Raw genomic sequence first — 18732 nt, 5'->3', positions numbered from 1 at the left:
GATTTTACTAAGCATACACTACTGGCCAGCACAAGGAATATGCTTTTTGAGACACATTCCTGTCACAGAAAGAAATGTGCCTTCTTATATGGTCAATTGCTGCCTACATACTGCAATTGTACTAACATAATTCTCTCTGGGAGAAGAAGATTGGTTTTGATTTGCTCCTTGACTGTTTTTATAATTGATTTATCAGTACTACAACCATGCAATTAATTTTTGGTAAATCATTCTGGACACTGAAGAAAAAGGTCCCCAGCCTATTAAAAATGGATCTTTCTCACTGTTTACTATACTTAAGTATGTGAATGATTCCGGTTGAACCTATTTGAAAAAAAAAAAAAAAAACCAACAAAGGCTTTTATGTCTGAAAGTATTAATAAATTTTTGTAATTAATTGTTCCCAAAATCCTTAACTGCAGAATGCATCTGTTTCTTTAATGAGTGGAGGACATGTACAATGCATATATATATATATAACATTTTAGGCTGTAGAAGAGTCTTTTTAATCTGTCTTTATCTTACCTTTCAGAGGGACAAAGAAACAAGTTCATCACAGACCTTTTCAAGGGCTGGATAAAAACAGACATAAGAACCTGCTTAGTATCTGTTCGAAGTCAATTCTATAGCTCTCCTGGGCTGTGTAATGGATGGAGGCAAAAGATACAGTTCTAAAGGAAAGGCTGTCATACCTTTATGAAGAGAATTTGGTTGTTTACAAAATAGAAGTACTTTACATTTTAACATTTGACCTGATTTCACATGGAGAGGCAGTACATTTCACTGAGAATTTCACCAAATTTTTTAATTAGGTGGGAAATTGAAATCTGAACTGGCAACAAAGCTAAGGAATAGCAGACTTGTTTCTATGGGCAGGTTCAACAATTTGGTATGTGTGAAAAGGGAATTCTCTTTACTCGGTGGTATCCCATAATTCAGTGCTTCATCTGAGTGTGTTTCTGGTTACAGTATTGCTGTCTGGATAATAAAATGGCACTCAGGAATCAGGAAGGAAAAAATATTGTTTCTAAAGCTTCAAATAAGAAGTAGACGCTGAGGTCTGGGCAGAGGGGAGGAGGTGCCCCAGGCACTGGAGCAGAGATTCCCCTGCAGCCCATTGTGCAGCTCATGGTGAGGCAGGATGGGACCTTGCAGCCCCTGGAGGTCCACAGGAATGCAGAGATCCACCTGCAGCCCCTGGAGGCCCCTGCATTGGAGTAGGTGAAGGCCTGGAGGAGGTTGTGACCCCATGGGAAGCCTGAGCTTCAGCAGAGTCCTGGCAGGAGCTGTGGCCCCATGGGGGACAAAGCCCACAGTGAGCAGGTTTGCTGGCAGGACTGGTGACCCCATGGAGGATCCACACCAGAGCAGTGTGCTCCTGAAGGACTGCACCCTGAGGCAGGGTCCTATGCTGGAGCAGTTTGTGAACATCTGCAGCCTGTAGGAAGCACATGTATTGGAGAAGGTTGTGGAGGACTGTCTCCCATGGCAGAGACCCCATGTTGAAGCAAGGGAAAAGTCTGAGGAGTCTTCCCCCTGCAGGAGTCCAAAGGAGGGGTAGAGATGTGTGATTGACTGACTGCAAACCCCATTTATGTCCCCCTGCATCATTGAGGAGGAGGAGGAGGAGGTAGAGAATGTTAGGAGAAATGTTGATACCCCAAAGAAGGGAGGGGTGGAGGGAAGGTGTTTTAATATTTTGTTTTATTTCTCATACCTTTCTTGATTGGTAATAAATTAAACTAATTTCCCCAAGCTGAGTCTGTTTCACAACAGTAATGGGTGAGTGATCTTTCCGTGTCCTTATCTTGACCCGGGACCTTTGATGATATTTACTTTCCTCTGCCCAGCTGAGAAGAGAGGGGATAGAGCAGCTTTGGCAGGCACCTAGAATCTATCCAGGGTTACTGCACCACAGTAGCAGAGCATGACAAATGAAACTCAAATCTCTTTGTTTGTGCTACAGATCTGTAATGATAAAATGAAGTTTTAAGGTCCCAAAGGCTTGCACAAGACTGGAACATTTTCAGACCAGGACATGTCATTACATTCTCTGTGGCACAGTAACTACCCTACAGATAGTAACTGTTTCACCAGGGTAGGAAGTGCCACATTCCTGTCCTTCTCAGCAGCATCACTGTTTTGTATGAAACATCCATGCAGAAAATCTGAAAGTGGTCCTCTGACTTGCTGCTTGGGAAGGAGCAGAGAGGAGCAGGTGCCCTATGACCTGAGCAAGGTTCCTGGCACCGCAGTAGCTGAGGTGCCAGTGAGATGTGTTGGAAAGATTGCAGCCTTAAGGGGCCTGATGCTAGGATGCAGGGCACCTGTGATGTGTGCATGGTTCTGCTGCCTTACAGGGCCCACGCTGCTGATGATTTGGTGTGCTGGAGGAGTTCATTCTGGCTGTGAGTTTGGGTGGCCTCTGTGCTACCAGGGCCCAAGCAGTGTGCATGCACCCCAGGGTGGCACTGGTGCTGCCTGCTCTGGTGGTATCCAAGGTTGCCTTTGCTTGCACCATGTGCATGACATCCTCCAGCCCTGAGCTCCTTGTACTTGTGGGTGGGTGACTAAGACCTGCAGTTGACATGAACTTTGCTGCTCTGATGCTCCCACTCTGTTTTCTGTGTTCTAACCAAGGTAATTTTATTTTGTATGTATGTGTGTCTCCACCTGTGAAGTTCAGATACCTACCTCCTTTATAAGACATTTTGTGCTCTACTGGTGAAAATTGCTGGTGAATATGAGCAATTTTCTATTTGAACTTCTAAGTTAATATTAACTACCAGAAAGAAATAAAGCTGTTTCTTACTTTCACTGGGAAATTGATGTACTATTCCAGTATTTCTTATCTTTTTATAGTAGTTATTGTGCTTTAAATCCTAAGTCACTGTGTAATAGTGTCCTGTGTTAAGATTATATATGTTAATAGAACATTGGCAAACAGAGTTTCTGTAAGTTCATCTTGTCATAATTCACAAGTCTGTTCCTCTTTTAAAGGACTTTACCCCTGCATAGTACTTTATAAAAAAGGTATGCAAATTAGCTCTTTCTTTCTAGGCAGTGGAGTTCATACTTAATGTGGGAATTTATAATATTCATATGTAGTATGCATGACTAATTCTAGAATGCAAGAAATGTGATTCCACTTTCAAGCATTTGAATACATGACTGACTCTCATTTTCACAGGGCAAACCTAGAAAATGTGGTACAATCTACCCAAATGTTCAAAAACTGAAAAGGAGTATAAGACCAGTGTCCATTGCAAACAATTAAATCAAAGATGTATAGGCAAGAAAGAATAAACAAGAAAATCAAACATGCGTAAGCATGACTTATTCTTCCCATCAGTTTCATTATTTTTGAGGCTTATTCTCTTTATTTTTGAGTACTGGGATTGATACAACTGGAGTATTTTGTCCCTTTGAAACTTCCAGTTCCAAGTCAGATTTTTTTTATTGTTTTATTTTCCTTCAGTCTATCAATTGAGTTTAGAGGTTCAATATATTGTGGATATCTCAAGAAAAGTGAAAGGTGTCTTTGATGCCTTGAGAGGCTACCTAGAACAGAGGCTAGAGAGTTAAAGGAATAAAGTAGGTATTTATTAAAGGCCTTTAAAGAATACACCTTGGGCAGTACAAGAGCCTGGCCACAGCTACACCCAAGATGGACAACAGATCACGAGTTTTCACACTTTTATAAGATTTGGTCCATTTACATATTAGGATTAAATGTCCAATTACAGCTTCAGGTTATGAAGTCCCATCCTCCTAGATTGCTCTTCTCAGTTCACTGCTTATAACTTTTGGGCCTGAAGTTGCAACAGTGTTCTTGGTTCTCAGGCTGGAAAAGGATTGTTTTGTCGAACTAAACTGTGAGGAGAAGGTGCTAACACTTTATATGAAGTTCAGAGTTATATACTAATGCAGTACAGAGCCTGGAAAACTGAAAGCTAAAGCTTAAAGCATCATTTTAACCACAAAACAGAATTGTTCACATGATGGAAAGCAGTCATCTCAGACTTCTACATATTTGTTTGTCATAGTTGAATATTAGCCTCATGGATTGTTTTGTCCCTTCTCAAGGAAGTATTTGGCCTCAGCTGTTGTTAGTGCATAGTTTTTGCAGAGTCCTCAGCAAACCTGTCTGGCTTCCAGGTATGGTTGGAGGCTCCAGCCTTCTTCATCTTTCCCAGATGCTCATGGTGCCCTAGCACTGTCTCTGGTAATTTTCTAGATGCTGAACTCATTTTTTATTTTAAAAGTTTAGTGGCAACAGATATATGAGCCAATAGGAGTAATCATTCTAAAAATATTATCTCACAGAATCACAGAGTAAACTACGCTGGAAAAGACCTTTGAGATCACTGAATCTGACCTGTGACCCAACATTACCTTATCAGCTAAACCATGGCCCTGAGTGCCTCATCAAGTCTCTTTTAAACACCTCCAGGGATGGTGACTCAACCACCTCCCTGTGCAGCCCATTCCAATGCTGAAGCACTCTTTCTGTGAAGAATTTTTTTCTGATACCTAGCCCTGGTGCAGCTTGAGGCTGTGTCCTCTCATCCTGTCACTGGTCACCTGGGAGAAGAGACCTACTCTCGCCTGGCTACAGCCACCCTGCTGGAGTAGAAAACATCTTTCCCCAAAGTCATTCCTTTCCCTGCACTGTTTCCTGTATGAAGTGACCTAGAGATTTTGCTGGAAAGGAGAACTGTTCTATTTGTCTCACTGGCCAGCATTACAGTCATTCCCAAGGGACATGCCATGCAGCAGGAGGCTGGGATGCTGGTGTCTCCTGTGGGTCCCTGTGTGCCAGGTGCAGTGTATCATCTTTCATAGAGGGCAGTGGAAGAAATTGCTGTATTTGCTGGAGGAAGTGGGAAGCAGGAGCCTGCAGGAGGGCTGAGAGCTGTGAAAGGGTAAGAAGAGAGCTGACATCCCTGCAGAAGCATGGCACTGCTGGGAAGGGCAGCCAGATGCCAGAGACCACAGGAGGGACCTTGCTGAGCAGCCGTCTGGCCACCAGAGAGGTGGTGCCTTAGTTAAGCTGAAAATGAGCCCAAGAGAGCAGCCCCAAGCGGCAGTGACAGAGCCAGCAGAGCACAGGGCTGTGCTAATGCTCTTCTGCTCTTACTCTGTCTCATTTTGATTGGAGGTGAAGAGGAATGTGGAGGTTAACAGAGAGCTGTTTTCATTGTAATATTTATACAGATGAAACCTGACATCTAAGCTTGAAGGCCTTTGAAGGCCAATCTCTCTGGGGTACTTCCTTCAAGAAGGAGATATCTCAGAAGCTTTACTTCCTCCCTCTGGCCGCTTCACCACCCTGTCTCATCTGGACTCTCCCATCTTGCTTTCTCTTGCTTTCTCCCCCATATGTCTCCAGAGACAAGGGGCAGAGGAGTTGATGAGACTGAGCAGTGAGGAACTGGAGGAGAGAGGGAGCAAAACACATTAAAGAGGGAGGGAGGAGTGCAGACAAATTGTTGTGCTCTGCAGGCAGAAGATACAGTATTGGGTAACTGTGTTTTACTTTGACAGAACATAACACATGCTGTAAAAGGTGAACTCATACCAGCAGTAATAAACATAAATGACCTGCAAATTACAATAGTAGGTGTGGTTTTGCCCTCAGGTAAATATCTTGGTTCTTTTATGCATTTTGATTTCCAGTTTTTGAGCATACAGTAGGAACATCATATTCTCAAACAGCCCAAGCGCCTTGGCTAAATTTGTAGCTGTATTAAGGATTGCTGCTAAATTCAGTGTGAGTTTGTTTGCAAAGAATGGGATGTTCAATCATAGAAATTTTGCATAATCTTGCATTATAATGTCTAAAAATCTATAGGCAGGGGTGTATTCAGTCAGTGAACTCATCTGATCAGTGCACTTCCACGGACTTTTATTTTTTGTGGGGATCTTTCACTGTCAGAACATACCTCTTTTAGCAGAGTTAAGGCTTCAGTAACTTCCATAAACTATTCACAGAAAGAATCTTACACAACTGCACATGCTCAAAAATAAAGGGGAGAAGTATGAGCATGAGTGCGTTCATTAAGTTATTTTGTAATGGTTCTTTCTAGTGCTGGGTCAAAGGTAGCAGTGTGAACTTTCAACAGAAAAAGAAATGTTGCAGTGAACGTAAGAAAGTAAAAGTAGTATTTTGCAAGCATGCTATTAAAACAAGAGGTCACACAGGAGAGTGTCTGGGGTGGAAATGTAGCTATGTAAGCCTGAATGCTACTATTTAAATCATCAGTAAATGCAAGTATGTATTTTCACTTTTTGTCTTTCCTGAGTAATTTTACCATGTTTTAGCATTCTTTTTTTCTTTGCATTGATCACCTTTGTATTCATTCTGCTATCATAGTGGTATCTTTTACCTGGGTCCTTGCTTTCAGGACATTTTCTATAAGTAGCTTCTAATGAATGTCAAGTTGATTTCCAGAACATGGTCCCGGGAAATTTCTATACAAAAAGTCTGAATATGGCTATATATGAAATTTCCTCCCTGATTAGAAGCTATAAGTACAAAAAGCTAAGAAAAAACTATGGTTTCATAAACTAAAACTGCCAGTGAGCCAATATTCAGGCTACCAGAGCTTTAGATTACAGCAATGTGCTTCACATACAGCTATTTGGCAGTTGCAGCTTCCTGTTAAGCACCATGCCCCCTCTGAAACATAGATTATTAGTATTTGTCAATTCCAACATGCTATGGGCCTGAATAATATGGAAGCTGCCATCATCTGATAGTCCTTTGCTGTCACGGTTTAAATGGAGCTGCTTAATTGCTTAATTGGGAATTTTTGGTGAACAGTATTTTTGGTATGGGAGTCTTCACTTTTTAATTCAGCTCTTCTCTTCAGTTCTTCATTGACCTTCCTTCTATTTGTGTTGTAAGTTGGTAAAGTGTCTTCTGACGTTGCACTCAGAAAGGGAAGAAAATCATTAGGATTAAGGATTTTATTCTCTTTCCCAGGCTGCAGCACTTTGATGCCATTACACGTTTTGTGACTTCCCTCTTAAAGTCTTTCCTCTGCAGTCAGATGTCCTCCAAGGCATTTGATAATTTTAGATCATCTAACGGAAATGTCGGTTTTAGACCCGAGGCCTGTACCTCTCCAAGTATTTTGTGTAAAGCCAAGTAAGGATGTCTTTATATAAAGGACAAAATTTCTAGCTCTTAAATTGAATAAGTCAGTAATACATCCTTCCCTTAGAATCTAGCATGCTCACAGGACCAAGATTTAATGACAGGTCGGGACACAAGCTGTACCTAACGCAGCTCGGCAGAAGCAAGTCAGTGAAATGAAGCAGTCAGTCCTGAGGACTCGAGATTTGTAGGGGCAGTGCTTTGGATTAGGTTGGCTCTCATGGGCAAATTGCCTTTTGCAGTTGGAGCATCACTAGGTGACCTCTGGGAATGTGTGTTCCCACTATGTCCATTGTGCCCTCACAGATCGCTGCAGAACATGAGTACAGGCATGACCTATGGGTATGGTCTGGAGATAAGCCTTGTAAGCAGACTCCTAAGCCCAAACTAAAATTATAAACTAAGAGCATCACAGCTCTTATTTGTGAAATGTATCAGTACATCAAATGACCCACAACACACACACAACACTGTCTGGCATTAGTGGAAGGAGGCAGCAGAGAGAGATAAGAGAGCTCATATTTATCTGCATCCATGTCTGACTGTTGTTCAAAATGAGTAAAGTATGCAAAATTGGTACTCAAAATGCCTTGATTCAACACATTCCTAGAGCTTACTCCTTTCAGTGCCCTACTATTGCCCAGTAGTAAGACATGTGTTTCTTTTTCTCTACACCCTCCTTTTGCAAATAGGCTTCATTCCTACATTTCTCACTGAAGTCCTAAAGCATGCTCTGGATTGGATCAATAACACTAATTCAAGACCTTATTTACTAACTGCTACTCAGCAAATCCCCTCTTATAGATTTGTCTTTAAGAGCTTTGTAGAATCACCAAATCACTTAGACATTCATGACAGCTTCTTCAAAATAAGTATTCTGTATTTTCCCAGAGGAGTAGAACAAAGAAAATAGCACTGAAACACCAGAAAGTTTACACACATATTTATTATCCTTAAACCAATAGCTTTTGCTCAGTCGGGTAGGTAAGTATTGCTTGTTTCAAAGCACCCCCTTGTGCAGGCAGTCGGTAAGACAAGTTGTACAAAAAGCTTCTGGCTCCCTGACACCTTGATCTGCATGGGTCATGATCAGCATTTTCCAAGTCACCCACCCTGCTTCATCTGCCACAGAGCTCTTTTGTTCAATGGTTCTTGTGATTTCAAACTGCTGGGCCTGGTCACACTGTGGAGGTATAATACGGATGGAGGTAGTCTTCAAACTGTAGGTTCCCACTCTTGTCCACTGTAAAATAGAATTCTTTGAAAATCTGGTATAAGCATGGGTAAAGTCCAACTGAAAGCAATCAATATGGATCTTCAATATGAGCCACTGCACAAAAAGAAATTTCTTACACTGTTGGTAAGGTTTTTATAGATATTAGTCACAGCTGGTAAACAGCATCCTTAAAAAGAAAAGGCTGCAGATTTGAGTCTTCCAAATTGACTAGTGACTTCAGTCTGTCCCCCTGGAGATGACTTTATAGAGAGGTAGCTTTTGAAACCTTACCTTTTCCAAATTTAAGGCTCTTCTGGCACCATCATAAATGGGGGAACACAGGTAGAAAAACTCTCAAAGTCTTTAGTAATTCTGGAAAATTTTGTCAATATTATGTAAAATTATTAACATTTTAAAATATTTGTATCATGCTTTTGAAAGGAAACAAACATCTCCTCAAAGTCAATGATAACTGTATGTTTCCCTTGTCCTAAATGTATTATTTACATCAATTGACTGGGCAATCTCTGTCAACAACAATGTTCAAATGAGCCATTTCTGTGACAGAGATAGTACACTTCTATTGGGAAAAATAATCCATTCCTTTTTGGTTTTGAATTTTGCAGTGGTTTTGTAAATGTCCAGATTTTGTGCTGCCTCCGTGTTTTTATTTTAGTGCTTATGCTTTGTTTAATAAAAAAAGATAGCAGATTTTTTCTGAAGAGGTAAGTGAGGAATGCTGCATAACTCTTGGTGTCCCAGATATTAATTCAATGATCATTTAATTGCATCACAAGAGGTATTGGTTGAAATTAAATTACAAATAGATGAGAGCAGACAACACATTGTAAAAAATAAGCTGAGGTATCTGCAAGTGTTTCAAATGTTCCCCAAGGTACCCTACATTGTTCATGCTTCAGAGAACCAAGGCAGCAGTGCCAGAATACCACCTGATACAACACTTTCAGCATAAAGGCACTTGAATTCACTACCTACACAGGCTTTTTCATCTGCAGGATGCATATGTGTTTGTCCTGTTAATGCCTACATTCCCTGTCTCCTCAACCCATTGATTCTCACAGTTTACCTGCACTTGATGTGTTCCTCTTCTCTTACCTCACAGAGTGGCATCCTGCTGGCAGAACCCCATCCCGCATTCTTGCTACTCCCCATATTCATGCTTCAGGCACTGCAGACAAATCAGTGAAACAAAAAGCTGATAAATTCCAGTGCATCATTCATTTACTTTTGTCATAACTCCTGTGGATTATCTTAGATACAGTGTTATGTAAATGCTGTTTCAGACTAAGTACAGGTGAAGTTTAGAATTTGAGTAGAGCACTCAAATAGTTCTTGGGAAAGATGATGGGTTTACATTTCTGAGTGCTGGGTGAAAAAAAATGTAAAAGTGTCAGTTCTGCTACAGAATGGTACTACACCAGATTTGAAGACAAAATTAAATACTAATGCATGAAATACAGATTTTAAGTTGTGATAAATGCAGATCTAATGCAACTTTAACTGCAGAATTGCTGCTGCTGACTTCATAAAATACATCCCATAAACAGCTGCTAATCTGTTCACCATTTGTGTCTTACCATTCATTTGTTTAGTAATCAGTTCTCATTTGTTCTACATATGGTACAGCTTTCCTTTTATAGCAGCTGCATTTAATGAACAATTGGAGGCACAAAAATATTACAGAAATATTTAACTATTCTCCTACATTTTTATCTGTCATTAGGGTAGTTTGAATGAAGGTTAGAAAATAAGTTCATGAAATATAGAGTGAGGAAGGTGTAGATGCTCTGTCATCTTCCTGAACTGGTAATTTGTAGTGGAAGTTCCGGTGACTATGCTTTGCACTCCTCTTAGCTCCTTTAGGCAATTAATTTTCTCTATTTATACCATCCATTCCCTTTTGTGATTCACTGACGTCAACATGTCAAATTTGATTCACTTTTTGGCTTTGCTCTGTAGCTCTGTATCATATTAGAGACCTTTAGGTAATGTACTGAGTATCTTGCAGACCAACTGAGTGCATTTCAAGATTTTTAGAAAATGACAGTTTACAAGATTTAAAATTTTGTCAGGTGTTCTGCTTAAATGTGGGAATCAGTAGTCATTAAAACTGAGTTGTGTGAAGATAATTGCCTTCTGGAGTACTTGTGTTTAAGTGTCATCTTAATTGCTTTTTTCCAAAAATTCTGATCTTTAACAGGAACATTTTATGCTAGTAAGTGTTTTCTTATTTATTCATGCTTCAGCCATGTCCTGCAGCCTGAACTTAATGAAAAAATGTAACACAATCTTTTGTTTATAGGAGAATATAGGTGAGAATACAGCTGAAACTTTGCTAGTGTTAAGAGCATGATGCCAGGTAGGGCAAATGCCCGTGGATTGGACAGCCCTCTGTCCTTGGTCAGTCTTCACTGGCAACCTTGACCTGCAGCTATTGCGAGGAATCTGCGAGTCTGTCAAGTGCAGCAGTGGGCAGAGAAAAGGGCTGTTCATTAGAACTGACTGCTTGGATCAGACACCATTCCAGAAAAGGGAAATTTCCAGTCAGTTCCACCCGATTCAGCCACAATGCCAGGTGGGTTGGGGAGATGATTAAAGAAAGAAATGAGTAATTGCTTAAATGTGCCGAGCATTTTACAGATTGCACAGAGTAAATATTTTGGATATACTCTTTTCAGATGGTTGATGAATCAAAATAGCTGCAGGTGAGTTTGATATGTGTCACCAGGCTTGTATATAGATAGATGTGTTAAATTGGCTTTGTATGGGCAAATGCTCAGTTGGGAGAAATACATAAATGATGATAGCATATTTTAGAAAGGATCTCTGGTATTTCTGACAGGCATTTTCATTGAAAAAGGCTTAGCTGTGAGAGAAATGTGCTTGTTTCTAAATTTAACTCTACTAACAGTCTACCACCTTCTTTTTGTGTGTGTGTCTTTTTCTCTTCCAGTGCCACCTTGGGCCTTAATAGCCATAGCCATAGTTGCAGTCCTATTAATCCTCACCTGCTGCTTTTGTCTCTGTAAGAAATGCTTGTTCAAAAAGAAGAACAAGAAGAAGGGAAAGGAGAAGGGAGGGAAGAATGCTATTAACATGAAAGATGTTAAAGATTTAGGGAAAAGCATGAAAGACCAGGTAAAGTAACTCTCTGTTTCTTGAACTTTTGGGTTGCATTTGAAGGTTTCTGTTTGATGTGTCTAGAAAAAGCTGTGCTTGTTGTCTCAGTAGTGGCTCTGTGAAGAGTGGACTGATTGACAACATCTTCTCAGTGGTATCACAAGGCATGAGCCTGGGTGTGGCATCACTGATGAAGCAGCCAGCCAATTTCCCTGCTCTGCTAAAAACACATGAGCAGGCATTTAGTGACTCATCCTTAAGGGGCGAGTTTATCAAGGGTGTCCTGCTTGCTTCAAAAATGGAGCAACTGTGTGCGATTTTCACTGTACTTTTTTTCAGGGCCAATGTTTATGTATCTTTATGCATCTTGCTAGCAGTATTTCTGAGATTACACGATAAAGAAAAGTAGTTGTGAACTCTAAATTTCTTTCTACACAAAAGTTCAGCTGAGAAGGAAACAATAGTATAGAGGCTAAAATGAGAGTCAGAAGCAAGGAGAAATAATGAAAAAGGAAAACCACAGGGACATTCAACACAGTGATGTTTGGAGAATTCATTTTGTTCTAGAGAGGAGAAGATTAAAGATAACAGGCCATACATGGAGCTGTAAGTCAGCTGAGTAACTTGGAGAAGATTAATATAATGACCTTGGAGAGCAGCATAATTTTTATAAGGGCAGGAGAGCTTGTCCTTCAGATCTACTTGGCGGAAGAGAAGCAGAGGTTGCAGGGCTTAATACTAAGGGCCACAGACTCGACTAATACCTTCCTGAGAGAAAAAAAAAGCTTTTTATTTGTGAGATTTTAGTACTGCTCTTCCTGGAGCAAACTGTTTGGAATGAGCAGCAGAATGAGGAAATAAACATGAAGTATCTGCTTGTCCTCAAAGCTCAGAGATTTCCTAAGCTAAGAAGACAAAGGGCTAGATTTTTCAAAAAGGAAGGACTGAAGAAATTTAGAGAGTTGCTTTGCAAACCCTCGTAAGTAGAAGCAAATAACTTCAAAGATACTGCATAATCAAGTCTGTGTTCCCAAGACTCCTGGGGAAGTTGAGCTAGATCAGTACAGGAGTGATAACCCGGTCAAAGAGAGAATAAAGGCATGTTCAGGAATAAGGAGATGATTTCACAAGTTGGGATGTAGCATAGAAGAAAGCTGAGCTGAAGGCAGGTTGATCAGAAATACAAGTCAGAGCTGGGAACCCGAGAACTAGGGCCAGCTGGTCAGGGACAAGAGCCAAGAAGAGAATCTTAAAGCACGGTAGCTAAAGAGGCCCATGGCCCAGTGCAGAGCAAGTGGTGAAATGCCACTGCTCAGTGAGGGAACAGCCAGCAGTATGGCTCATCAGCCAGTCTTAAGAGTCCTGGAACAGGTTAGCATGCTTTCCCAGGCACGTAGGGTGTAGTAGGGGAAGAGCAAGATCAGGAAGTGAGGTGAGGGTGAGGAAGCCTTGCACATCTGATGACCAGCTGCAATAGATCACATAAGAGGAGTCCAAAAGGAGCACAGATAAGGGGAGGAAAATAATGGATAAGTGTAGAGCTATCCAAGTTATTTCCAGTTTCAGTTTCATAGACAAGAGGACAAAGAGCAAATGCTGGAGACCCTTACATCCCCATTGCAAGTGGAGTACTTTAGATACTGCACTGGTGTGCAGTTTTAACCCTGGTTCCTCCTGGAGATTCAGTGCTTTGTGTGCCACACTGGTGTACTGGAGTGTGTGGCACCAACACAAGACAAATTCACACCTGAGAAAAACATCCTCGGTACACAAAATCACTAATGTCAATGGAGGTATTCCAAGGTTAGAAAGATTAGTGAGACTGAGCTCAAGAAGTACCAGAGCAGAAATTTTGAGTTCTCCCTTGAAGAAGATATTGTGCTGCTTGTTTTTTTCTCCACATGATGAATGTGACACAAACTCCTTCTCTTAAAACACTTTTATTTAACATTCATCCCTGTATTTATAGACTTTGTTCTGAGGTATTAATATTTAAGAAATTGTGAGATATTTCCCCTTCAATGTGTGGAAAATCAGGTCATCACTTGTTGGCTTATCCTAGGCTACTGTAAGCTAGCTCTCCCGTTGAACCCAGAATAATTTGGAAGAACTGCTTTGATTATGCTGATGGAAAAATTTCTGGAGAACTTTGTTATGTCCTGCTAATGATAATGAACCTAATACTTTTTCATAGGATAAATAATGTGAATTTGTTTATTGATATTTATGTGGAATTTGTTCCATATCATGTAAGGCCTTTGTTGTATTTACAATGTATTATTAAGTGTTTTTAATTATATTCATTAGGACCTGGATAAATGACCATGGATTCTTGGAAAATAAGTATTTGAAATGCAAAACTACATTATTTTAGTAATATTGAGCTCCATTTGTATCTTTTAAATGGGAAAATTTAATAAAAAGCTGAATCTTGCATCTTTTGTGTACAAAAAGATCTCAAACTTTGAAATGTTGCACAGATAGGTATTTTAAGATGATTCGATTCAAAATACTTGTATAGTTATTTAAACCTACATTTTCCTGGATATTTTGGGATTTAACTAGCATGTTTTGTTTTACACAGTTAAACCTAAGGAGGGTAGAGTCACAGTTGATGTAAATGTCAGACCTTTAATAAGTAGATCATCAACCCTCCAGCTACCTCTCCTCACTGTCTGGGATTCAAACCCAGTCTGAAAGGTTCTTTAATTAGCATCTTAAATTCATTTCTAGCAGTCTGACAGTGTACAGATTTTAGGTCCTGGGCATTCAGTAACTTCTGCCAACTTGATTCCTAATGCAACATTTTGGCTGTCACTTTTTCCTGTATGATGGGGTTTTTATTCTAACAGTTAATCTCAATTTACCAGTGCAGGTTTTCATATACCTAGCCGAACTCAAGGCAATGCTAAATGTAGCATACTTCAGTTAAGAGAATTGAAGCATTTTAGAGGCTCTGGCATAAAACAGAAAGGGGAATAGTAAGAGTGCCTTTTAGCTCTTCAAAGAAGCAAATTGCTAAAAAAGTAATTGAAGAGTAAGATGTAAATCTAATGCCATTATAAAGAGCAACATATAGTACTAATGTTGTCAAAAACTGAAAAATCTACTTCAGTCATAGTTAGGCCTGAACCTGCAAGTGCTAATTGCTTCTGCCTTCAGCTAGAAGTGCATAATAGCAGTTGCTAGTCACGTGGCATCTTGCAGGATCCTAGTTCCCTGGGCACACAAAGTTGGAAGAGAGTGTCATTTGGTAAACTGAAAGCAACAGTTCCTGAAAATAAAATTTTTATCTTAGTCTGGATTTTTTTGTTGAGGATAACTTGTGAACTACTTTTATTCATGCCTATCCATGGCAAATCATTACAGAGCCACATAACTTGGCATAGTTGAAGATCCTTTTGAAACAGAGTCACAGTCAGCTCAAGTCACACATTGATAGCTAGATATTACAGAAAGGGGAATAAATTTTTTGTCTCTTCTAGAATATTTGTGCTTCAAAATATCCACTTCCCTAAACACAATTCAAAAGCGAGATTGTCTTTATATGAAGATTATCAAAAGATATAGCTGAGGTAGGACAGGAGATGAGTTGAAAATAAGGTTAGATTTTCAGTCTTGAGACCTGTTTCCATTGCAGACAAGGCTTACTTTTTCAAGTCGAGTATACAGCTCTACCAAAGGCCACTGGGAGGATTAGATTCCTTCTAGGGAAGGCAGAACTGTTAATGAATGTACACCTGTAAAAAAGGTCATTTCTCCATGTTTTCTACTAATGTTTGTGTGTGGATGTTTTAATTTTTATTTCTTCCTCCTCTGTCCTCCTTGTCAATGTTGTGTCTCATGACTGTTCTGGATTGTCACTTGCGGTAGGTTTATTTTGCTATTTGGACGCACCTAGACTTAAGCTCTCATGCATAGTCTCCTGACAGCTCTGTCTCCTTAGCAGAGATGGACATGTAGTAGCTTCGATACACACATCAAGAGGCTGAACTAAATTGATTGGGTATTTTTTCATTGGATATATATTTGGGGAGGCTGGAGGAGAGCAGAAGAAAAGAGGTTGTCATTCTTTCTACAGTTAAAATATTAAGTCAAACTGTACCAGAAAGCTCAAGTTTAAAATTGATCGGTGCATAAAAATAACTTCTAATTATATTTCCTTTTTGTATAAATGTCACCATATCAAAAGTAGACAGAAGTAATGTGTATTTTTAATGTCTTAGTTTCTAAGTGTTGGTAAATTGACTGCTACCTCATGAAACTTGCTGTGGGCTCTCACATCATCTCAGTACAGTGCTCAGGCATTAAGTTCTTAGTGTTCCATACCAAAGGTTTTTAAGTGTACAGATTTCTGTTGGTGCAACCTAGTGACAGCTGGCACTAGTGTTTTTGTGAGATTTTCCCATTATGGTTTTCATCTTCATAACTTTCAATCTTTAGTGGTGGCTCCCACTACTTTTTTTCTTTGAGGGGGAAAAAAAAGGCCCTGAAGACTCTGTTTCAGAGATGGTGTAATAGCTGCAGATTTATTATGTCTGGATTTAATGCGTTGGTACAGCAAAATTCTTGATTAAACTCAGCCTGTGGGCTAAGAAAAGGAATAGACATAATCATTCATGAACAGCACCACTGAGAACTTACTAAGATTTAGCCCTGTTACTTGGATAATAATTGTTGTGGTCTGAACATTTTATGAGGTCACAAAGCATTTGTAGAAAATGAGATTTAATAATTTCATCAGGCTAAAACATTGTAACTAGTAAAGAATTTTTTGCTTACAATGTGTGTATTAGGTGAAATAGGAGATTTGGTATTAGGTGTATGTACTACAGCCTGGGGTATGAGTAGTATATTCTTGGCTCTGCTACTGACTTACTGTGTCCTTCAGTCAGACGCTTGACTTCTCTGTACGTTTGTTTTTCCTTTACATAGATCTTCCTTTTACATTGGGGTTATGTACTAACTTCATCAGAATATTCTGATTAATGTTCCTCTCTGAATAGCAGATGTTGTAAAGTGACATGACAATGAGAGCCGCAATTGCACCCAGCCAAACTCCAACAAACAATGGTTTTTTTAATATTGATTCACCCTATGATTCTAGCTGTTGATCATCCAACACTCTTGCCCTCATGTAGACAAAATACTGAAGGAACAAGATTTTTAGTGTTAAGTCCCTGAAATATTCCAAAGTAGAGTGCATTGACCTTGCAGTATGAAGACAGTAGCCCAAATGAAGTCAGGATAATCCACACTGACATCTAGAGAGCCTGGATTTCATTTGAAGCAACTCAAGCCTTTATTGCCAGAAAAATATCCAAGAGGACCTTTCTGAGGGACAGGAGCTCTGTTGTTGGCAGTGGTCTTTTCTTCAGCAGTATTTGGTTACGTGCTTGTTTGTTTTCCCAGCTGGATGCCTAGAGAATAGTGAAGTGTTTATTCCACAGTGCTGCTACCTGTCTTGGTGTCAGCATGCCCATCCCCATTTGTTGTCATCCTCAGCCCGCTTTTTTAGCTTTAATGCCCGCTGTGGCTTATCCACAATGCTGTGAGACATCCTAATTCACACTCAGATGATGATGTGCTGCAGGGCCACTGCAGTGGGGAGGGTTAGTCAGAAACACTGGGGATGAGTCTTCGTAGAAAACAAGCCCAATAAGTTTACTGTGGCAGTGGAAATGGATTGACTGAGTCCTGTTTGTACATTAATTCAATCTCAGCCTTGACCAGTAGTCCTGCTTTTTCACCTGCCTCAAAGACAACTGTGCAGTGTGCATAAAACTTCTTGAAAAATGTGAATAACATGTTTATGAAGATAAAATGTTATGGATGAGTGTTTGTGTTCTGCAAATAGGTTTTCTGTAAAACTCTTTTGAAATTTAGATTTATATTAGATTTCAGAAGCCTGAAAATATGGAAGCAATAGCTGTGAGACACAAGACTGGGCTTATTTGCATTCCTGTCTCTTCCTCTCAGTCACTCCTAAGAAAACATAGGACCCTGCTTTGCATGCTTCCTGAGTTTGTTTTCCTCCTTTGTTAAACTATTTTTTCTGTAAAGTAATTAGTTTGTCACTTCTATTGTAACCTGCTGTGCTGTTAGGGGTACATGAAGATGCAGATACTACTTATTCTTTTACATGTCTTGTTTTCTATAGTGAAGGTCTTACCACTGGAAGCTTCCATTTTCAAGGATGTTTTTTGCATTTTCTTGATTAACAGACCAAATTGAAGTTCTTTATTCAAGACCAGAGTCTGCTAGTTCCTAATGAGTGGCATTTAGGAAGTATGCAATTAGTCCTTAAATTAAATTACTTGAATCAGACTCTGAAGACATTTACCTATATCCACAGACTGTATGGAGAGCTGAACTCCTACACTACGTCTGAAGTTAATGGGTATGCATAATCTACAACAAGACCAGCAGTTCATATTAATGAGGTATATGTTTTTAAAACATTAAAATAAAAACTAAATATTTGGGAATATTTAATAATTTTCTTTTTAAGCAAGGGTATTTACCCTTTACAAATATGAATAGCAGACAGCCTTCAAACATGAGAATGTCGGGTACCTCATGAAGTCCTATTTAGAAGATGGTCAGACAATCATCTTATCTCTTTTTAAGGACCTAAGCCAGTAGAACAGGTCTGTGCCAACTTTTTCTCCATAGATCAAAGTGGCACTCAGTAAATCATGTCTGGCTATCTTAAGGTTAATTTTCACTATCAAATACACGTAGTCCTAATTATATAGTATGACAGATTTTTCCAAACACAAATAAATGTAATACTCTGAGTGGTCCTCCCAGGTCAAGGAGCCAGCTCTGTCCCAAAGCATGCTTCCACCTGGCCCGGTGCCATTAATCTGGGGAGGATGCAGAGCAATTGATGGAGCAGCATGCACTGGCCAAGCAGCCTGAGCTGCCTCCCACTCACAGCCTGCTGCTGTGCAGGCGAGAGCTGCTGCCATATGGCAGGTGGGGCAGAGCCAGCAGTATGCTTGCAGGAGTGCCTGCTACTTTTGCTTCACACACATATGGGCCCTGCTTTCAAAGCAGACCCTGACCCACAGGGTGAACTCCCAAAATAGGCTCCCAGGTCTGAGATCAGCTTCATCTTTTTTCAGTCTATAAACACTTGCTATAGGGATTTATGAAACATTAAAACCAGATTGATTTTTAAGCCTAACAGCTCCAACTTAAATGAATG

General features: G+C 39.9%; 1 protein-coding gene across 2 annotated transcripts in view; it reads left to right on the top strand.

Annotated features, from left to right (window-relative positions):
* Positions 1-18732, top strand: part of SYT1 (synaptotagmin 1) — a 333835-nt gene that overhangs the window by 233329 nt on the left and 81774 nt on the right. For both annotated transcript variants that reach the window (XM_030960947.1, XM_030960948.1), the window contains one exon: positions 11353-11537. In XM_030960947.1, the coding sequence (XP_030816807.1) occupies positions 11353-11537 (185 nt within the window). The remainder of the gene's footprint in view (positions 1-11352; positions 11538-18732) is intronic.

The sequence above is a fragment of the Camarhynchus parvulus genome, chromosome 1A (assembly GCF_901933205.1).
Source record: "Camarhynchus parvulus chromosome 1A, STF_HiC, whole genome shotgun sequence".
Taxonomy (NCBI): Eukaryota; Metazoa; Chordata; class Aves; order Passeriformes; family Thraupidae; genus Camarhynchus; species Camarhynchus parvulus.
This window is presented reverse-complemented; position numbering and strand designations above follow the sequence as displayed.